The 21,850-nt window shown below is 40.3% G+C and overlaps 1 protein-coding gene and 1 long non-coding RNA gene across 7 annotated transcripts in view; one reads left to right on the top strand and one right to left on the bottom strand.

Annotated features, from left to right (window-relative positions):
* piezo2b (piezo-type mechanosensitive ion channel component 2b) overlaps positions 1-21,850 on the bottom strand; it is an 82,663-nt gene that overhangs the window by 59,203 nt on the left and 1,610 nt on the right. For all 6 annotated transcript variants that reach the window (XM_027290212.1, XM_027290217.1, XM_027290205.1 and 3 more), the window contains exons 2-6: positions 17,472-17,597; positions 10,271-10,313; positions 6,473-6,635; positions 3,551-3,821; positions 2,279-2,492 (exon numbers count right to left, since the gene is read on the bottom strand). In XM_027290212.1, the coding sequence (XP_027146013.1) occupies positions 2,279-2,492; positions 3,551-3,821; positions 6,473-6,635; positions 10,271-10,313; positions 17,472-17,597 (817 nt within the window). The remainder of the gene's footprint in view (positions 1-2,278; positions 2,493-3,550; positions 3,822-6,472; positions 6,636-10,270; positions 10,314-17,471; positions 17,598-21,850) is intronic.
* Positions 8,869-18,802, top strand: LOC113747983 (uncharacterized). Its single transcript, XR_003464041.1, has 4 exons — positions 8,869-9,146; positions 10,682-10,871; positions 17,427-17,619; positions 18,182-18,802. It is a non-coding gene; the product is annotated as an uncharacterized LOC113747983 (long non-coding RNA).

The raw sequence follows: 21,850 nt of genomic DNA, 5'->3' as shown, positions 1-21,850 counted from the left end.
TTGGTAATATTTAGAGAGCATTTAGACAAAATCTGGAGCTGCAGCAAAAACACAGTACTTTCCATTTATTTGAATGGGAGTAGCGTATTTTGGGGTATCTTGGTGCAGACCTGAAGGGTGTCTGCCAAAAAACGCATCCAACTTTTGGATAAACACAGCCTGACGTCACGCTGCGGCCACCAATTAGACCAATCAAACCTCCACAGTCAACCTGAAACGTCTCTGAAACTGAGACTATCCAGGTGGGTTCATGAACTGAACTCTGATACTCTACCTGTTGTGTTCTGGCTTTGTTTATTTCACTTACCCAGCTTCCAAATTTGTGTCTGACTCGTAATTTATGCTGCAAATTACAGACAAAGAGAGTCACCAGCATTGATATAGCCAGTTAATCAGCAAAATAAAAAGTAATTTCCTGATTGTTTCAGAGCGGATACGTTCAACACAAATTGACACAGTCCCAGCTCCACAGCCCCTGTAATTGTTTCACAGGGTATTTTAGAAGCCCAAACAGATCAAAGATTAAATTTTTCCTAATTGTAAAGCTCATTAAAAGGTCTGACGTCTTTTACAAGAAAAAAAAACAAAAAGCAAAAACTATAAGATACTCGGTAAATCCATTTAATAATTTGGTTAGCCCTCAGTTTTATCTTGAGACCACCTGGAGGGGCCTTGATCCCAAAGTTGCAAACCATGCACGTAGATGGTGCTGAAGCATACAAAGTTTAAATAGACTTGTGCAGATGGTGTGGGAGGCGTCCATTCATTCTGATGAGTTTGTTTTCTAACGAGAAGACCATCAATGCAGCGCTGTAATCACAACCTTATCAGCCATCTGAACCAGGAGAATGATGGGGAGGACACAAGGTTTGTCCAAGGCAGTTTCAGCTATACATAGCTGTAAATAGCCTCGGTCCTGACACACAGCAGCACAGCTTTCAAATGAGATACCACGAGATCAATAAAACCCTGCAACACCAAGGGCACTGAGGCAACAGGCAGTGCTACTGGTCAGGTCTAAAAGACATCATTATTAAAGGATTGAGATGAAGCACTGCGAGTTAATGAAGCTACTGAACAGCAGCACAGTGCATGGCGTTTGTCAACAAAGTTTGGTGGAATGCGAAAGTTTAATCAGGTCAATGTTGTCATCGGTTTCTGCACTATGTAACTCTGTTCTCCGGGTACGATCACCCAGTACAAGCACGTAACACTTTACTGCACTTTAAGTCACACATCCCCAACTATTTCACTAATTTTGGTGAAACTGGATCATATTTTATGCTTTGCCTCAACTTTCTCTGGTTTACAGAGTTTCCTGACAGACAGTGAAGTAAACTGCTGCCAACCGTAGCTGCTGTTAGCTCAGTTTGTTAGTCAGGCTGCCTGTGAGCTCAGAGCACCGGGGGAGTGTTAATGTTTGTACCACAGGTATTTTGGACCGGGAAGACGAAGACATTTTCAGGCTCGGGCATGGGGGAATGCTGATGAGTATTGGAGCCAGTGTTGAGTAAGTGGGCAATGTAACAAGTCTTAATGACAGAGATGAAAAGACCGCAGTGGGTGTTGAAGGAGTAAGATAAAAAAAAAAAAACTCTGTCAAAGCTCTGAGGTTGTAGCCCTGATGTGTAATTTGTAGTAATTAGTAAATAAACAGCATTCTTTACATTCCAGGTTGTCAGTCAAACACAATGAGTTTAGTGACTTGAGGTCTGTTTCAGTCTGTATTCATCATGAACTGTGACTAATATATGTTGGCTTTACAATGTGGCTTTACTCCAACCACAACGTTTCACTGCTGCAGCCACAGATTGTCTATCGTCTCATGCATAATAAAACAACACTGCTTGTAGTGAAGAGCCTAAAAGCTCTGCTTCTCATATTGATGTGCACTCAGTAGGAGTCTGATATATCTCCCCTGCAGCTGGCTTTGCCTTATCCGTTGCCTTTTTGTTTGTAACAATAGTAAATATTTATTATCGTTTAAACAAACCTGCCTCGGGCGCAGTAAATATCGTCGAGTCAAAAGGAGTGTGCTGTTTGACTGGAGAAATACAATTTCAACAATTCATCAAAGAGATGGCAGGTCTGATGTTTAACTCTCTCCAGATTGAGTCATCACTGTGTGGGAGATTTTGATTTAGATAGATGAAAATAATAAGATGTTCAATATTTGAACCATGCGCCTACACTGAAAAATGAAACCACACAGTTAAAGATGTAAACCACATGAGGTAACACACAGTTTTTGGTTTCTGTGTCTGGACTCATGTCTGACCTTGAGTAGCTGTCGCCCGGTGGGATAGACTCTTGGAAGAACTGGAACTGGTAGAGGTAGAGGACAATGAGGTGCCCAGCACTAAAGATGGCCATCAGGACACACATGCAGCTGAAGAGGAGTGTGTCGAAGGTCCGGCAGAGGGACCACCACGTGCACAGGAACAGGAAGATGAAGAAGTAAACAGCCGAGGTCAGCGAGGGCAGCATGATGCCTACAAACACACAAAAACAGAGCACTGCGGTTTATTTATGTGATCAGGATGATGTATGGTTATCAGACTTTGTTTTGACCCAAATACAGATTGGCAGGACGCAGAGCCGACAATATTTGGATCTCAGTTTTTGTGAACGTGGCTACTCAGATTTATTTGTTATCCATCAAGCTGGTTTTAACCCATTAACCATGATTCAAATATGTTCTGTACTACTCTACTCTGATTACATCTGTGTTTTAAAAGCACAGCACTGGGACCACCCAATGTCGGTACAAGAGAAATCTGAAGCTCCACAAGATGGTTAACACGATAGGGGAGTAGAAAAGACTCAGAGCCACTCCAATAAAACCAGTCTTTCAAATATAATGACTTTCTTGACATTAAAACACATAAACAGAAGTCAAGAACATGCCGTCTTGTTTTAAAGGGTTAGAGGTTTAAAAGGGTTGGGGACCACTGACTTAATGCATATTTAGATTTTTTATAAAAACCTGCACATTTTATCATTAATTCACAGCAATGACAATGAGAGCAGCTTATGTTTGCTGTCCAGTGTTCAGCCAGATTGTACCTTGGCCATTTTTGGCTGCTCTGAAAGAACAAGGTCCCTCCTTTCCCCCATCAGAAGCAGATCTTTAAAGGACCAGTGTGTAGGATTTAGTTGCATCTTGTGGTGTCATTTTTGCATTGCCATCTCCTCACCTCACCCTCACCTTCCTAGTGATAATACCCCGCAAAAGAACCTATCTAGAACTTTTTGTCCAGTCTGGGCTACTGTAGAAGAGCACCCGTTCCCACTTATTTATTTATTTACTTATTTATTTATTTGTTTATATGTTGGCTTGTGTTTTCTTTTTGATTATTGCTGTTTTTCAAGTCTATTTTATATTTTTACTGTGTCTTTGTTATGGGAAAATTTGAAAATAGTATTACAATACAGTAGTACAATACAGTATATATATTATATATAATATATGCAAAACTAAAATCTATAAATCAATTAATAAATCAGCTAAATATTCAGATGATGATGGTTTAAGATCAAGTCTGCTCACCTGTCATGCCCAACAAAATCGTGACCACCACCTTCCCCGCAGTGGTGATCAGGTTCCCAATAATCTCCTTCACTTTGGACGCGACCTCCGCCACGTGCCGCAAGATTTTACTCTTGGTGCTCTCCTTCACCTCCTCTTCTTCCTCCTCCTCTTCCTCCTCTTCCTCTTCCTCCTCCTCGTCCAGCTCCTCGTCCAGCTCGGCCTCGTACCCCGCTTCAAAGTCTTCTTCGAGCAGGATCTGGTCGTCCAGGCTCAGCTTCTCCTCTTCTTCCTTGTTGGTGGATTAAAGTGACACATTTTCGGTATTGAGTGATGAAGTCTGGAGTTCAGAGCTCTCCATGGTGCTGAAAAATGTTAGTACAGGTAACACGTTCGTAACAATCCCTGTGTAGACTCTAACTGGGAGCGTGTGTGAGCATGTTTAGCATGTAGCGCAGCATATTCAGACATATATGTTACCTCTGTGACTGCTTGAGACGTTATTAGCGACCCTTTGGCAGATGTTTTCCTCTGGAGCCACATGTTGGCTTCAGATTCTTTCTTTGCTCTAACCAACTATGGGTCCCTCATTTCCCACAGACCCAATAAAATAGAGATATAATAACAAGTGAGCCATTCCCTGTGATTTATACAGAATGCAGAAGGCACTAGACAAAGAAAGTAGCAGGTGGTACGAACGCTGTTTTGAATCAAACAACAGTTTCAACCCGGCTCACTGACGGAAATAAAAGCTGAGCATAACGCCGGCTCTGTAGATGAAATCCTGGTGTTTCTCAGTAATGGGGAGTGATGCCATCTGTGCCAGCGTGAGCAGCACAGTCGAAGTGAAAGTGAATGTGGATTTAATTAACACGGAGTCATAAAGAGGAGGGAGGACTTGCCAGAGGATGGGGGCTGTAATCCAGATCATCAACACTCAAAGGGAGCTCTCTATTCAAACTCCTGTTCCCAGCTTGAAGAGCTCAGTGTGGATAGGACAGATCAGTTTGTTTGCTTACATTAAATGTCAGTAAACACACATACATATCATTAATTACCAATATGAAGCCTGCGATAAAGTTTACGTTACTCCAAGTCCAATCAAGTTGAGACGTTTCCTCTTTATATTCCTAAGAACATTCTGATCAGCTTCTTCGGTTTAGTTTTATGAACGTAAATAACTAACACACACACCCTAACCCACATCTTCATATTCTTTACTGGTCTTCTACAAATATGGGTTGAAATAATAAGTCAATTAAACTAATTAATCCAGCTGACGCATTCCAGTTCCCGTTTTAAAATGTGGTGAAATGTTATTGGAAATGTGCAATAAAAAACAACAACCAACCAACAAAGGATAAATACTCCACATTCAGAGTTTCCTGCTTCTCAAGATGTGAGATTGTTTGCTTATATCTGAATCCCAAAGATGTCCCCATTTATAATGACATAAATCAGATGTCAATTTGAGCTTGAGCTATGAGCTATTTATTGTACGACTCTGATTCCGAAAAGGTTTGGACGCTGTCTAAAACATAAATAAAAACAGAATGCAGTGATTTGCAGATTCTTTTCAACTTATATGCAATGGAGTGCAGCACAAAAACAAGATATTTAATGTTCAAACTGATAAAAATTCATTGTTTTAGTTGAGACATTGCGACAAAACACTGAAAGTTGTGCAATGGTCAAAAAATAACAGTTTGGACCATCCCACAGGTAAACAGGTTTGATGATAATTGTTGAAAGTATCGCAATCAGGTATGAAAGGGGCATCCTTGAAAGGCTCGTTCATGAGCAAATATGGAGCGAGGTCCCCGTCTTTGTGAAAAACTGTGTGGGCAAACAGTCCAACAGTTTAAGAGCAACGTCTGCAAGAAATTTAGGGATTTCACCATCTATCCATAATTCAATCCAATCCATAATGTTGTTAAAAGATTCAGAGAATCCAAAGAAATCTCTGCACATAAGGGGCAAGGCCCAAAACCAACACTGAATGTCTGCGACCTTCAACCCCTCAAGCAGCTTTGCATTAAAAACCCACATGGTTGTATAAAGGATATTACCACGTGCACTCAGGAACACTTCAAAAAACAGCTGTCAGTTAACACAGTGTCTACTGACGCAGCGTCTACAAATGCAAGTTAAGACTGAGACATCAACAACATCCAGAAATGCTTCCAACTTCTCCGGATGTAAGCTCATCTGAGATAGACCGACTGGAAAAGTGTTCTGCGGTCTAACTAGTCCACGTTATTTTTGGACATCATGTCCTCCGGGCTGAAGAGGAAATCCAGCACAGAATCTGTGACAGTATGTGGGTGTGTTAGTGCCCGTGGTATGATGGGTAACTTACAAGTCTGTGAGGACAGCGTTCATACTGAAAGGTACACATGCAACATATGTTGGCATCCAGTATTTTTCAGGGACACCACATTTTGCTTGCGTTACAACAGTAAAGTGTGCAGGTAGTAGACTGGCCTGCCTGCCATGTCATGAAACATGACAACAGAGACGCCGGACTGCAACTGAAGTCAAATATCAATCATGAATGCAGAGAGAATTTCACATTTAAAACTTCATCAATTTGCCTCCTCTGCTTACTCTTCCTGAGTGTTAAAAGAAAAGGCGATGTAACACAGAGGTGAATCTGTCTTGACTTTTTTAAAGCTCTCTTGTCTTTGCGTTGTATTCAGTTGGATTTAGGTCAGAAGGGATTTGTAAAATCATTGCATTCTGTTTTTATTTATGCTTTTCACAGCGTCCAAAAGTTTTTGGAATCTGGGTTGTAAAAATAATGAACAGATGAATCAATAATAAAAACATCAACTTTACTGTACTAGATAAGTAATAACTAAAATATTTGATTCATAGATAGATGGAAAGTAAAAGTCAGACAGTGTCTTGAGGACATTGCACGTATCCACAAATGAAACCCACTTGTTCCTCTGCTTCAAAGTCGGCGTTGTATTGAGCCATGTCCTCAGGCAGCCTCTTCTGGACCAGACTGCGACACAGCAGCCAGATGGCCAAGCCAGCCACGAACATGCCGATGTCAGGGATGAACACTCGGATGCCGTTTCCCGCATCTGCATCGATCACGCTGGGGACAAACAGAAAGAACACAGGAGATAAACACTGACTGAAAGCAGACGCTCGTTTCCTGAATGTAATGACAAATCCCAATATCTTCCGGGAATTATGATTTGGAGCAATCGTGCAGGCTAGGATCACAACCAAATCATGGAAAATGGGACAGAGTACAACAAACTTAACTGTCCGTGGACGCTCACTTCTAATATGAAACAGTTCTTCTAAGAAATTCAAGGACTTGCTCTTTTAGTTCACTTGGATGGGGCCCACAAATAACTGTGCTGTCGTGTGTTTGACTCTTGTCTGGGATATTTGTCACATATCACCTCCCAATCTTTCACGTCTGTCTCCGACTGTTTAAAAAAAAGCCTAAAATAGTTCAACAATCTTTAAAATATATGCCGTCACTCAGCATCGTATCCCTTAAACAGACTCAAACTCGTACGAACAGATATTAATGAAACAAAAACACTACCTGTTCACATGAATGCATGGGAATGTGTATTGGGAATGTGTATTTTTCCATGACTCAACCATTCTTTTAATATGTGTTGTGTGTTGAATGCTTCGGCTTTTATATGGAGCACCACCCACTTTAATGAAATCAGGCTTGCCGGCTTTAAATGTATCGCCGTTAACGAGTGAGTGAAATTCCATTCAAACTAAAAAAGGCCATGAGAGCGTGTGGTATTCGTCTTTAACTGAACTGTGAAAAACATGCTTACTCCCTTTAAAATTGCATCCTTTGTTCATAATAAGGTAGCGCGGACAATAAGCCCGATTTTTCCTCATTAAACTGAATAAAATAAAGTGCGAAGGATTGAAACCGCTTTAGATTTTCCAGCTTAAATGATGGTGACACCAAACGCTGTGTGCGCTGAGACTATAATCATTTACAAACAAATAAGATTAATCCCTGCCCTGACTCGTCTAGACAGTGTGTGTTTTTCATTAATCCGCTAAAATACATTGTTTAAAGTGTTGGGGTTATATCGATGAAAGCAAACAACGCTTTTGTACCATTTGCTATTTGATTAGTCTGCTCACCTTTAACTAAATACCAAAAGGGTTATTCAAACAGGAAGCTAAACAGTGGCGACCAACTGTTGCCATGACAGCTACAGTAACGCTGGGCGTCAAATGATCCGGTGAGATGTATTTGTACCGCCTGAGAACAACTTTTATGAGGTGTCGTGATTGCGTGTTCAATTAAAACGAATAAAAAAATGTCCTTGAAATGGCTAACAGGTTTCTAAACCTTTAAAACGCACTTTTATCGTCCAAACCAATTTCTATTTCAGTTTTACAACAATCACACTGCATCCTGTGTTTGGCCACAGCAAGTGTTTTCTTTACATTTCACGCTGAGCTCCGAGTGTGATTAAACTGTTTACAATAAACCAAGACGTACTGAAAGATTCTGCAGGATGCAGAGAAAATGGGCAAATGTTTGGATTGAGCTATAAAGCAACTGGTCAGCAACCGATCTCATCGCAGCCTCGAATGGATATAAAGCTTATAAAAGTTAACAAGTTGAAAAGCGAGTGCTAATCAACACGATGGAAAACTCACACTCTGATAAATACCCGATCCTTTGGCTGCTGTTGGCGAGTTTAATCTAATCAAGGACGCCTGTTTCCATGTGCTTTATTGTTGTGAAGCTTCGTGCATCCTCACATGGATGAAAGAGATGGAAACCATCTGAGCCAGACAAGGCTGAACCAGCAACTTTAATGACTCCTTTTTTCCCCTGCTTATCATGTGAGAGAATTACAATAACATCGGCGGCACTAAGACCTGTCCTGCCTCAGGCTGCAGGGTGAATTACTCATGAGGCTTTAGTGAAAAACTTACAAATACGGAGACAGCTAAATATGTTCTGAGCCATATAAATATTTGGTATTTATAAGGGATTTAAAAAGGTCAATGTTTAGGAAACTGTCCGGGTGAAAAGACACACAACAGCTGTGACTCTAGACTCCTTTACATCCGACTGGAGTGTAGCATTTTCCTACGTACAGGCAGTAAAAGTGAGAACGCATCCGCCTGTGAGGCAGCTGCAAATACTGTATATACTGTATGATGCTCAACACAAACAGGTAAACGCAGGCGGGATAAAATGTTTATGGCTCTGCTTCCGCCACTTACGGTATACTATCCACCAAGGGCTGTTGAGTACTGGAAAAAGGATGTGGCTGAGTTTGGACATTCCCGTACTTAGGAAACCGCATCTAACACGATGATGGGGAGGGGGTGAGGAGACAGACACAGCGGCAAAAGCTTTGAAAAATAGGCCTGTCAACTGATTGTCAGACGTAACTGAGTTTAACGCTCATTAAAAAATGCACACAGGGACAGGTCAGGAGCATTTGGAAACCTTGTCAGATGACGAGCCAGCGCGGCTAAATGCAAAGAGTGATGTTTAATGTTGTTGTGGGGTTGCTATATTTAGGACACTCTGCACAAACAATGTAACCTTCGACTTGTAGAGTGGAAGAGAAACACGTCTGATCGCTGACAGGTGAGTTAAAGATTTATTTTAAGGATTTTGTTGTTGATTTCAGAATTAAGACAACATCTATCGTGCTTTATGGGGGCACTCATGGTGAATCATAGCACTGTAACAGCAAAAACACTTTTTTTCTATGTGTGCATATTCTCTTCTGTGTATCTTATCGACCGATTAAAAGATGTTTTGTTACATTTTTTCATTTGCTGATGATAACATATTTTAATTTCTTGTGATAAATGTGTATCATTACATAATTTTAGGTTTATTTTGTGAGCTAGTTTTTTAATCTGCCTGAAAAAATGAATTATAACCTGTTAATTAAAGTGTCCTGTTAATGTGTGTGACTAGTCATAAACTATAGGTGTGTGTCATTGCTTTCATCCAACAGTGAAAATATATTTTGTCTTTTTCTTAATTTTGAATATATGATTTATTATTTAATACGTTCAGGTTTTATTACTACAGCGGATTTATGATGAAGAATACTTATAAATAAATAAATATACTCATAAATGCATCAAAATGTACTTCACTTCACCGAACAAATACGATGATAACTTATGACACTGCATGGACTGTTAAATCATGCTATGAGCTCTTACTCCAGCTGATTGTGTGTGTAGAGGTAGTCATAATGTGTTATGAGCCCCATCAAGAGCATCCACAAGTTCTAATTTATTATAAGTCACATCCATAATAGTTTATGACTGTTGACATAGTGCATCCGAGAGCATTATGTGTTCATGAGTGTAGTCGTGATTATACATTATAATGCACTATAGATGTGGTCTTCATAGAAGGTTTCTCCCTTTCAAAAACAAGCATGATATTCTGTTCCATGGCGTGACGGTTCTCATAATGTTGACCCTCCCTTTTAATCAGCAAACAGTCACTGAGCTGAGACCTGTCGCCTCCTGAAAAAAGCATCTGGGAGAAGGATTCACGCTCAGTTAAACAAAATATACACTGCCGCTGTGATTCAGAAACAGTTTGACTTGAGGGGATTTATATTCTGGATTTGATCAAGCTTGCCGTATGAACAGTAAAATGTAAAACAGTAGCATTATTCACTGCATGTGTTAACTTGAGTGAATGCATTTGTTGTGCAAGTGTTGAGCTCATCATTATTTTACCTCTCAAAGCCGATTTGTCTGATGGATTTCTCCCACGCTGAACCTGGACACAAACATGAAGTCAGTTAGTGAATATTAACACAGAAATATTGGCACAGAAATAAACCATAACACCTTTATATCACAGTCATTAAAACTAAGTGGTTTTACAGGTGGTAAAGCAGCTGTGGAAATGATGATTTCCATTACTGTATTCAGTATATGTACAGCCAATTCATTAATAAACCCTGAAAAAAGCTGCTTTTAATTATTTATTATTATTTAAAATTTACATTTCAGCTAGCTGCTTTTAATTATTTATTATTATTTAAAATTTACATTTCAGCTCATATTTGTTGTCGTAAAATAATCAATATTCCTTTGATCAAAACAAGAAAATAAAAACATTTCATGTGAGTTTTGTTTTCACAGTCTGGACTAGATGAAGTGTTCCTGAACGTCACTCCAGTGCTCAGAGAGAGACTTCCAGGTATTCAACTCGCACGCTGACAAGAACTGCCGAAGGCTGACAGGCCTTTGTTCTACTGCCAGAGAAAACAAAACATCAGCTCGTGACTTGAGGATCTTGACTTCATGACATATCGATATATCCGACTGTTTTGTAAGTATATTAGGACACTGAAAAGACTTCACTGAATCAAATAACCTGTGTGCAAAATACTTTCACTTTCAAGAGGTTGCTGATCTTAAAATAAAAAAGAATAAAAGAAGAAGTTTTGCAGCAACTTTTCTACCATAAAATAACTCTTTAGTTTACTGCTGCCAACTGTAGCTGCTGTTAGCTGATGTAGCTCAGTTTGTTAGCCGGGCTGTCCTTTAAAAAGCTTAATTTTCAAATGGAGGAAGAAGAGGAAGAAAGCAGAAAACGAGCGTCAAGAACTAAGACAAAGAACAATTTGAAGGCTTTTCTCATAAATGAAAGACACGTCATGTATCCAGTAAATGGAATGAGTCACACTGTTTCAGGCAAATTGCCTGAAACAGGAAACTGAAGTCCACTCAAGGTGAATAAAACGGTAATGGACTGTCAGTACAAAGCCTGCTGTTTCTTTATTACTCATTATGCAGAAATAGCTTCACTATGACCGCGGTGATGTGTGTTTTGTTGTTGGGGAGGTCCAGCTGTCAACTGGAAACAGTCACAGAGAGTGTCAGGTGGTCAGACTAACTCCTGACACCAGCTCTGATATTAAACACAGCATGCACAAATCAACTATTATTCTGCAGGGGCAGCAACACTTTGTTATCAAATCGATGTAACAAATTTACCTCAATGATGATTTCTTTTTAGCCTCTGCACCACTTTTCTTGCATACCGACAGAAGTTAGGTTGCATTGTGAAACTAATTCATGGTAATGCAATCAATATTTTTTAATTAACTGATGATCTGCAGGATGTTAACGTGTTAGCCATATGACTTGATTAGCCATCGGTATACTAGGCTGCGTTTCTGAGTTTGTTTTGGACATTTTGCCATCTAATGGTTGAAAAAACAGCACGATGCACGCACTAGTGGTACATTATATTAACTTTCCAGAGCTCTAATTATCTAGCTAATTCACTATTGCATTTACAAGCCAAAGACGTTAAGTGAACACGGTGAGTGGCATGCCAGAAACAGGTCCACTGCTGTTGTTGTAATCCCTAACTATTACCCGCAAAGGTTGATAAAGGTCAGAGATTACTTAATGCCCCATTTAAATCTTCAAATAGAAACTCTTTAACTTAAAATGTCAGCCGTGTGACGACAATGCAAAACACCGTCTGTTCCAGTAATTCTCCAATCCAAACATCTGCAACACCTTACTTCACCCAGCCCAAACTGAGCTTACAGGTGGACGAGGAAACCCCGTCCTGAGTGTGTGTGTGTGATATCATACGCGAGGAATGCCAGAGGTAAAGTCAGGCCAGTCTGATCCATACGGTGAGGAGAGGAATGTTGTGTAATACAGCAGCATGGAGACTTCTGGAAAAGTGCGTGAGAGTTTCTGCCCGTGCAGGTGAGGCCTCTTTCCACCCCAGCTGAGCACCAAAAATACCCGTCCTCACACTTTATGTGAACATCATAAAACACCCTTTGTACTTGCAGGGCCGTTAACCTCTCAGCACAGCATTTCTTTACACTTTGTCTTCTATCTCTGGAGCCTAATGCCAGTTGCCCTTTTCCGCAGAGACTTGGGGGTGATATGCAGCGTCAACATTTTCAGCACCTCATAACTATAATCGGAACAATCAGCAAGCAGAGAGAGAATTCAGTCTCACATTTACGGAAAGGTGAACGCGGCATGTGTGGATATGGAGGGCGTAAAAGTTCGACAATGCTGAGACTTAATGAAGACTATCCTCTGAGGAGTTCAGCCATTCAACAGGCCGTTTGCTGCTTATGAGCTGATGAAATGTCCAATGCCATCAGATATGGGCGTACAGTAGTAATCCTTTTTTATGGTTTGTTTTAACCTACTTAGTTGCCAGATGGGCGGGGGTTGCCACTTAGGACAATAACTCCCAAAGTTAAGACAATCACAGGAAAGTATTTTGGAAGTCAGTGAAGTGTATTTTTATTGGGGTTTTTTTATGATTAACCTGACATTTTCAGAAATGAAGTGAGCTCCACCCATCTGGCGCTCTTTGGTTAACGCTCCTGACTGTTTGTAAATGCAGTTCCCACCGTGTCGAGTCAGCACACAGGAATGACGGATGACTCCAAAAGGAAGCCAGCCCTTCAGCTCATCTGGTGACCGGTCACTGACCTGCTCTGACAGCTGGAGGTGTTAGCTTTTTTGGAAAGGTTTTCTCATTCATACTTAACTCAGTTTACTGCTCTAATGGTGTATTTGGCTACGAGCAACAGAGGAAATTGTATGAAGTTATCTGGAGGGGGGAATAACCGTCTCACTGCCTCGCCGCGACGGACGACTTCTTGTTTATACTTGGCTGCCAAAAGGAAAAGGGTGTAAGGGGGCTAAATGCCAGATATAGAAACCTGAGATAAGGCATTCACACCGAATGTAAGCGGCAGATCAAGGGGACAAAGCGTAATGTCAGACTTCCTGTTTCATATGTCGGCCAAAAATAAAAATAAAAATAGGAATAGGATGACATTACCTTCAGGAAGTGGAAATCCTAACAATATGTATACAAATCACATCATCACAGCAGTGCTGAAGTTTTCAAATACTGAATAAATAACTGTAAAATATTGTGTCTCAATGTTTTTATGTGCTGTAGAAAAGTTTACAACGCAGCACAGACATTGTGATATTTTTAACGACAGTCTTAAGTGTCTCTTTAGCTCCAGATGAAGTTTTTCATCATGAGTGTGTGTGTGTGTGTGTGTGTGTGTGATATTTCTCCACCCTGTGCCTCATTAATTGTCAAATGACAGCCAGGAAACCACCAGCTGTTCACTGTAAAGCAATTCCTGAGCAGCCCAGCGCTCATACAGCGACTTTATCTGGAACATTTAACAGCAATGACTCGAGATTCATTAAAAGTTACAATGGAGCTTTTATTGCTGATATTTGATAATTAGTAAAAAAAACAAAGTAGCTGAGAGTTATATGCAGAACTTTTAACTGCTGCTCCGTGCAGCGGTGACGTCCTACAAGTAAAAACTATGTACAAGAAATTATTGTGATAACCTTCAAAGCAAAAGATAAAGTTCAGATTCCCTTTACAGGAAAATTCACTTGTCAGGGTGAAACAAAAACTCATAGACAGTATAAAACATGGACATAGTATCCGTGACGTCACCCACAGGTTTCTGAAGAACTGTTTTGAAGCTCAGTGTGTGGTGGTAGTCCTGCCTCTGCCGCCTCCTGGCTAATCTAAAAATGGGCAAAGACGTGGATCACTGATGGATCTGAGGCAGGTTGAATTATGCCTTTTTGCTCAAACAAGCCACCTGTAACGACACTTACCTGTCAATCGAAGTGACCACTCTGTTAATTATGACTAACTTTGAACATTATTATAATTTGAACAGGTGATTTCTATATTAAGTCACCCTCAGTACAGTTGTCATAAACAGGGAAATTAGCTATAGAGACCAAAACTGTTTTTTGTACCAGGCTGTAAACATGTTTTTTTTTGCTGTGAAATTGGACATTTTAACAAAACTGGAGACTGACTCACTCCTGGAGACAGCAAGACATTAGGAGAAACTGCAGTTTTTGGCACTTTGGGAGGTTGCCACCTGGAAACAACTGAACTTTAGTTTCTTGTAATCAAGCTGAAGGTTTCTGGTCACGTCAAGTGTCTATTAGTTTATGACCACACACCTCGAAATTCATTTTGACATTTTGACCTGACAGAGGCAAAAGATGTAACACGCGTCTAAACCAAAGTGGTGGACAGACCAACAGACAAACACTGGCACCCAAAGCAAACCAGAAACATACAGTACACTTTCATTTTTTAAATAATAATAATTTATTAAAATAAGCTGGGCACTTTAGTTTTTAGAAAACTTTATTTAAACTGGAGTAAATAGTGTGTTTTTGGGGACTATTTTCAGCTGCGGATTGACATTTTGTGCTCTCTTGAGTATTTGCAGCAGCAGGATGGTGTTTGTGGGATTGATTCAAAAATAAACTACAGTTCGAGTTCATGTTAATTAAGAAACGTGTGGCACAGTCTCCCCTCACTGATGTGAGTCTTAAACTCTTATCTGTTGTTGTTTTTAATATCTTTAAACCATTTTGGTACTAAGTACTGATATAAAAATTAAAGCTTTTCAAAGTTCTGCTGCAATTTACAATCCAAGTAACTATTGTTCAGTTGAATAGATAGATAATTTTACACATAATAAGACATACTGGTGGATAAATACAGTGGACAGGTAGATAAAATTTATGGTCTCATCACACCGAGGCTTGAGCTGCCAAAAACTGCAGTCCTTGAGACCTGAGTAATAAAGATCTCCTTGAGTGAATATTTAGTCTACCCTCTCTGAACGGCTCTGTGCAGTTCTGCCTGAGGTGATAAGGTCTGTTCTGCCCTGTGAGCAAAGTTGGCTGTACTTCCACGTTTGGAAAGCGTCTTACCTCCATTAGAAAGAACAAGTCATTAGAACACAGGGTCAGCGTCTGTCTCGTCTAGACGCATTCAAATTTTACAATTTGATACAGAGTTTCATGAGAAGCCCAAGGCCAACTATTAACACCTTCCCAACACTGAGTCAGAAGCTCGCAGTGTTTGCTTTTTTCTACGTGGACATATGGCACAAGGAAGCTAATTACACTGAGGAATGTGTTAGATTCATAAATCTTCATGATGTGACAAAATCCAATAAGAGGGAGGATATTTCTAGAAATCATGAATCATTTTTAGAGAGCATATTTTACTTAATCTACTTACTTAGTTTTTCTGGATGGAAACTTTCTCTTCAGGCTGTGAGAAAAACGACACCGTCGGTGGTGATATACAACTCTGTGACACTGCATCAATAGTTCAGGTCAGAGTTTAAGCACAAAACGGGCCTGTGTGATGAATGGGACACACGTGTGCACACAGTCTGTCATGAACATGTGGCTCGACGAGTGGAGATCTCTCCGTTTTGAGTAATCAGAGTGAGTAAGTTGTTTCAGGGGGGGAAAAAAGACACTAAGTGCTGCTGAGCTGTTCTCTGTGAACTGTTTCTACTACTGCACAATATTCATGTGTGAAACATTGACTGACAGCAACTTCAATCATTCCCATTGGCATCCTGTACGTCTGTTTCTACTCTATGTAACTCCACGTACTATCACCTGCAAGTAGTAAGTCACACACCACCAACTATTTCACTGATTTTGGCGAAACTGGATCATATTTTACGGAGAACATGTTTTTGTTTTCCCCTCTGGAGTCCAGCTCCAGCTTTATGATGGACTGCTCTGAACTGTAGCTGTGGTTTGTTAGCCGGGCTGCCTGTTCTGTAAGCTCACAGCACCGAGGGAATGTTAGTGTTTGTGGCAACATTTGTGGTGTCGTGCCAGAACAGGAGCTGGCGGGCAAGCGGGCAATGTAACCGGGCTCAGGAGTCTCTATGGACATAATGACAGAGGAGAAAAGACCAAAAGGGGACATCGATGGAAGAAGTTAAGAAGAGAAAAAGAGTGAGTGACTGAGCAAGAAAGGACAAGAGTAAATCTGGTTTATCAATTCAAAGTGTAAACACTGATAAAACATGATACATTATGTCATTAAGTCGTTGGTAAGAGCTTGGTGAAATAAAAGGCAGAAAGACAGACGCTGAGCTGGGCTTCTTGCTGTTGGACTAAGTAAGCTGGCTGCTGCGACAGTAGTACTAGTAGTAGTAGTAGTAGCTTCAAGTGTTAACTTCAGATATAAGATGATTTACTCAATATTCAAACAATGGAAGAAAAAATTGGATTTAAAGAAAAATGCTGACCTGCTGATGTTTTCAGAGACAGCAAGCTCACATAGTTGTTGTTTTAAATAATTTAAATGACTGTGGGGACGTCTTCAACACCAAAAACCCCAAAGCTGTTTTTACTGTCATGCAGGCTGGAGCTTCAAATGTACACTGATCACTGGGGTATCTTATAAAGCAAAGAGTATAGTTTTGTATAAAGCGTGATCATGAAGTTTGGATTTATTAGTACAGTCTGCTTCCTGTGTGGCTTACCATGTGGTCAGCATTTTGAGAGACATTTCCTTAGAGTCACTATGATACAGTGCTGTAATATAATTTCTACATTTAACTGTTGACCTATTGAAAAAAATACTACATAACATCTGTCAAGCTGTCATGCACATGCACGCATTCAGGGCAGCACCCCCTGCTGCACGTTAGATTTAACTTAATCACACACAGGACTTGAGATCTAAACCCCTCCGGTGTCAAAGTCTTTGTAAACCACCCATCCTGTCCATCTTTGCATGAGTCTAACACTACTGGACTGACAGAAATGTTACCACTGAACATAATCCAGCAACACGTGTTTCCATTTTGCAGAATACAAACAGAATTTTTAGGAGACAACGTTTAAACTGTTACAATTGAACCAATATTAGAAATTTATTGTGGCTTTAATAGTGTGTTTGTTTGCAGTGTATGTGTGTGTGTGTGTTTGCAACCAAAACTACAAGTCAAGTCCATTCTTCACCTTCTTCTGTGGATTCTTGACCTGTGACTCGCTTTGACTTCAGCATACATACTCTATACATGGACCATAAGGGCTGCAGTGTACTCACAGGTGAAGTTGGAGTGGATGGTTTTCGCTGCCAGGAGGCTGTTGACGGTAATCTGATAGATGATGTGGAGCAGCAGGAAGGACATACTGGTGAAGCAGAGGGACTGCAGCAGACGCCCTGTGTGGCCTGGAGGAGGAGAGCAGCTACAGTGAGTTCACCACCACCACTCAGTTTAAGGATTTCCACATGTTATTACTGCCGCTCAAGCACAGAAACCCAGAAAGAAAAGTGTCTTTGCTGGTTATTTTTTCAAACACATGGGTGATTTTGTGTGTGTGTGTGTGTGTGTGTGTGTTGTGCAACTTATTTCTGGATTCTTGTTGCACAATTAGGGCAGAGCAGCAATTCATATTCCTGTGATCAGCTGTGAAGTTTGGAGCCGTTTTTGAGTTAATTAGTAAAGAAAAAAAGATGAAGGTGATTGGGAAGGGAGATTTTTTTGTAAATTCCCGATACATATCCTCGTTAAGAACTGGCAACAGCACCACAGAGCAAAGTTTATTTCTGTTCACAAGTCAAATAAATATACACTCCGGTGGACCACAAGACCTCTAATTCTCTCGAAACCAGCCTTTACACCTGATTTGTTTCTTTGGTTTCTGGCTTTAGTGGTCGTTCATGTTCGCACGAGCTCGGACTTGGCTGTCCAAGACCGTAAGATCAACATATAACGTAGGTGTCGACTGACCCAGTGTCTTTCTTTAATGTAGGTAAAGAACACAGCTGTCAGCAGACATTACTGATCCTGGGAGGGAAGGATGAGGAGCTCCCACAGCTGCTCCACACATGGCTATTTTATAGTGCACCTACAGGTATTTGGGATAATTTCAGGAGTTGTTATGGTGATAATTCTCTACAGTAGGATTTTTCAGACCACATCCTATTATGAAAATGAAAATGTTCATCTTCAGAGAGGACACAAGCTTGATTGGACTCTTCTTCTTTGTGGAAGAAATGACAATAATGTGCCCTGAAAGATTAAATCGTCCCACATTGCTTCACGATTTGGTTCACTGCTTCTACACAGGGCAAACATCTCCATCTCATTAGATTTACTGAATCCTTGCAGGGGAACACATAACAGTTTTATTATAGTGTATGGCAAAATATCCTGGCTAAGGTGAAGCGCTACTGCTGAGCCTCGGGGCGATTCGAGGGCTAACCTTATCAAATGTGTGCAACCCACGGCAGGCAAATTAAATGTTGAAGTGAAAACAATTTGTGCTAATTTCCCATTGCAATTCCCCGGGCTTTCACAAAGGGGGAAAAGAATGCTTGTAAATGTGAGGTATGAGGACTGTTAGTGAGTTTCTGCGTCCAAATTGGTCCTGAGGCTCTGGACAACACAACTGTTCTGGCTCGGGCCTCCTTTTTTCCTTTTTGCAATAGAGCATTTTTGTTGTGTGACGGCCTTCTTTGTCTTGTTTGCGTGACGCTCATCTTGAATTAGTATTTCGTTCTGCTTCATTATTCAGTCTCAAAGCGCCGTCCCAAGAGCACTTTTTAAAGGCTTCACAAAAACAGAGAGCATTGTTTAGTTTTAACAGTTGTTTTTGTTCCCAATCAAAGAATAGTATCATTTGATAGCATTAGAGTACGTATCCACTGTGGAACAAACAGAAAATAACATTTTATTTCGCCCTTTTTTTTTTCTATGTCTCTTGAACAATGACTATATAAAAGAATGGACATTGCATGAGTGACGTCACCCATAGGGCCGTTTTGAAGTCGGAAATCTGCAGCATTGGCCGACGATGGCTGTACTGCATCTTCCACCTGCCGGCTAATTTAAATATCAGCAAAGATGTCAATCATCTGCGAACCAAATCATGTCTGGGCGCTCAAATAATCCATCTATAACGGTACCAACTTGTCAATCAAAGAGGCCACATTGGTAATTATGGGCAACTTTAAGCCTTAATATAATTTGAACGAGTGAGTTAAAAAAAGAAAATTGCCTCAGTACAGCTGTCATGAACGGGGAAATTAGCTATAGAGACCAAAACTGTTTTTTGTACCAGGCTGTAAACATGTTTATTTCTGCTGTGAAGTTGGACATTTTAAGCATGGGGGCCTATGGAGACTGACTCGATCTGTAGCCAGCCTCAAGTGTTTGGAGTTTTTTAGGACTTCCGCATCCCCAACCACGGACGTTGCCGCTTGCTCTTGACGAATGCTCAGTCTCTCAAAACATCAGACACAAACAAAATTAAACTTCTTGTGTCACTATTTTGCAGCGTAAATTGTGAGTCAGACTCAGATTTAGAAGCTGGTTCATGAAATTAACAAAGTCAGAACACAACAGGTAGAGTATCAGAGTTTAGTCCATGAATCCACCTGGGTAGTCTCAGTTTCAGGGACATTTCAGGCTGACTGAATGTTTGACCGGTCTGATTTTTTCAAAAGTTGGATCCCACTTAACTTCCCCACCACCGGTCACTGCATTTTTTGGCGGAGTATCGCCACTCAAGTGAAGCGAATAACCTGCGTTTTCGCAGCAGTGCCTGGTCCTGTCTGAAAGCACCCTTAAGACCTGACATGGTCTTGCTAAATCATAGTGTTAGAGAGGCATAATGAACTGTTGAAAAGTTCCTGCCAGATGATACAAAGCAGGAAAGACGGACTTAAAAAAAAAAAAGAAAAAAAAAAAGCCAAACTCTGTGATGCGTTAAAGCCAGACACCCTCTGTTAGGAGTCTACTAGCTAAAACACAAACCTGATAAATCATCCATAACATCAAATATTTATACAAATTCATGCAACGGTACTAAAAGACTCCCCAAAGGGAAATTGTCATGTCAGTGCCCATTCAACAAGGCATATAGCACCCCACTGTAAAGCCTTTTAAAATACGAGAGCAACAGATTTTGTTCACCTCCACTGAGAGTTGAACGTGGAGCCAAATACTGCAATTACGACATTAGAGAGTAAATTACAAAGAATAACAACAAGTTGCATAAGATATTGTTTGTCTCCAGTTAGGATTAGAGTCTTGTATGCTGACATATCCTCGGGCACACCACACTGCTGTAAAGCAAATTACACCTAATGAATTATTCATGTGGAACATTTGGTTTAAATCAACTTTACCGATTAAAGTGCCACATGTCCTTCAAGATTCAGCTGGCAAAATGAAGCAGACCATCAAGACAAAGCACCGAATTTAGCTTAATCCCTATAAAACAATTAAAAAATGTCTGCACGATGAGATGCAGTTTGTGCTGTCTGTGTGTTTTTGGGATGTCTGCAGTAGGTTTTCGTACGATAATTAAGTGAACAATTTAAATGTAATAAACCGCAGCCAGCAGGGAAGAAACACACTGTCACTATCTGTTTAAGATTATAATCACTACTTATTTATCTCTAACTTAAATGTACACAATCTTGACTTAAATATACAAATGATCTTTTAAAGTACAAATGAAATCATCCTCAACCACAACCAGCTGTTGCTTAACATCAAAACGATGTGGCACACGGACCTTTTTCCTTCAGTAACCAGACAAATATTTACATGCAGTTATTGCAGTTTCCGATCATTTCATAATCAGATCATTTCATAAAAGACTCCACTGGCTGAAACTTCCTCTTTCAGCCCGATGGCAGACAGATGGTTTACCGTGACAGGTGTTACACCAGAAGAATATCTCGTACTACCTGAGCCTGTGGCGATTCGCATGTGTGACTCACTTCTTTTGTGTTTTTGCCTCTGTGCATGTTCGCCCGAAATGTCTGATTAAAGGTTACACAAACTTTGGAAAAAAAAAAAAGAGCTTTGATGATTCACTGGATCAGAATTTATTTTGGAAATATGAATATTTATCATACACAGGGGTTGTTTTCTTTCTGCTAACATCATTTTGAGAAGCTTTACTGCTCGGGAGGCAGCTCTATGTAGTTATGAGGAATAAACAAACTAAAGAAAAACAACAAACCTGCAGCAAAATAACATCATCAGTGGGTCCTCTAAAACATTTCTTAACATTACTGATGACATACACTGTATGTAAATTCACAAAGTTTGCAAGGTGTAAAGATCTGGACAGAAATCAGACAAACCTGTCGACAAATTGACAATAAAAACTGATTAATACACAAAATAATATGTAATATTTTACACTGTGTAACTTTTTCTGTCTTCTTTCTTGTCTGTTCTCACACTTTGTACCTCTGTGCTTCAGGTTCGATCACCCACAAGAAATACGTAACGTCACCCACCACCAACTATTTCACCGATCATATTTTATGGAAAAAAATGTTTTCTGCTGCCAACTGTAGTTACTGATAGCTAATGTCAGCTGCCCGGACTGTGAGCTCAGAGTAGAAAATGTCAAGCTGTCATGCCAGAACAAAAGCTGGGCAATATAACCAGGCTCAGC

This window comes from Larimichthys crocea, chromosome II (assembly GCF_000972845.2).
Source record: "Larimichthys crocea isolate SSNF chromosome II, L_crocea_2.0, whole genome shotgun sequence".
Lineage (NCBI taxonomy): Eukaryota > Metazoa > Chordata > Actinopteri > Sciaenidae > Larimichthys > Larimichthys crocea.
The sequence above is the reverse complement of the archived record's forward strand: the minus strand, read 5'-3'. Positions and strand labels throughout refer to the sequence as shown.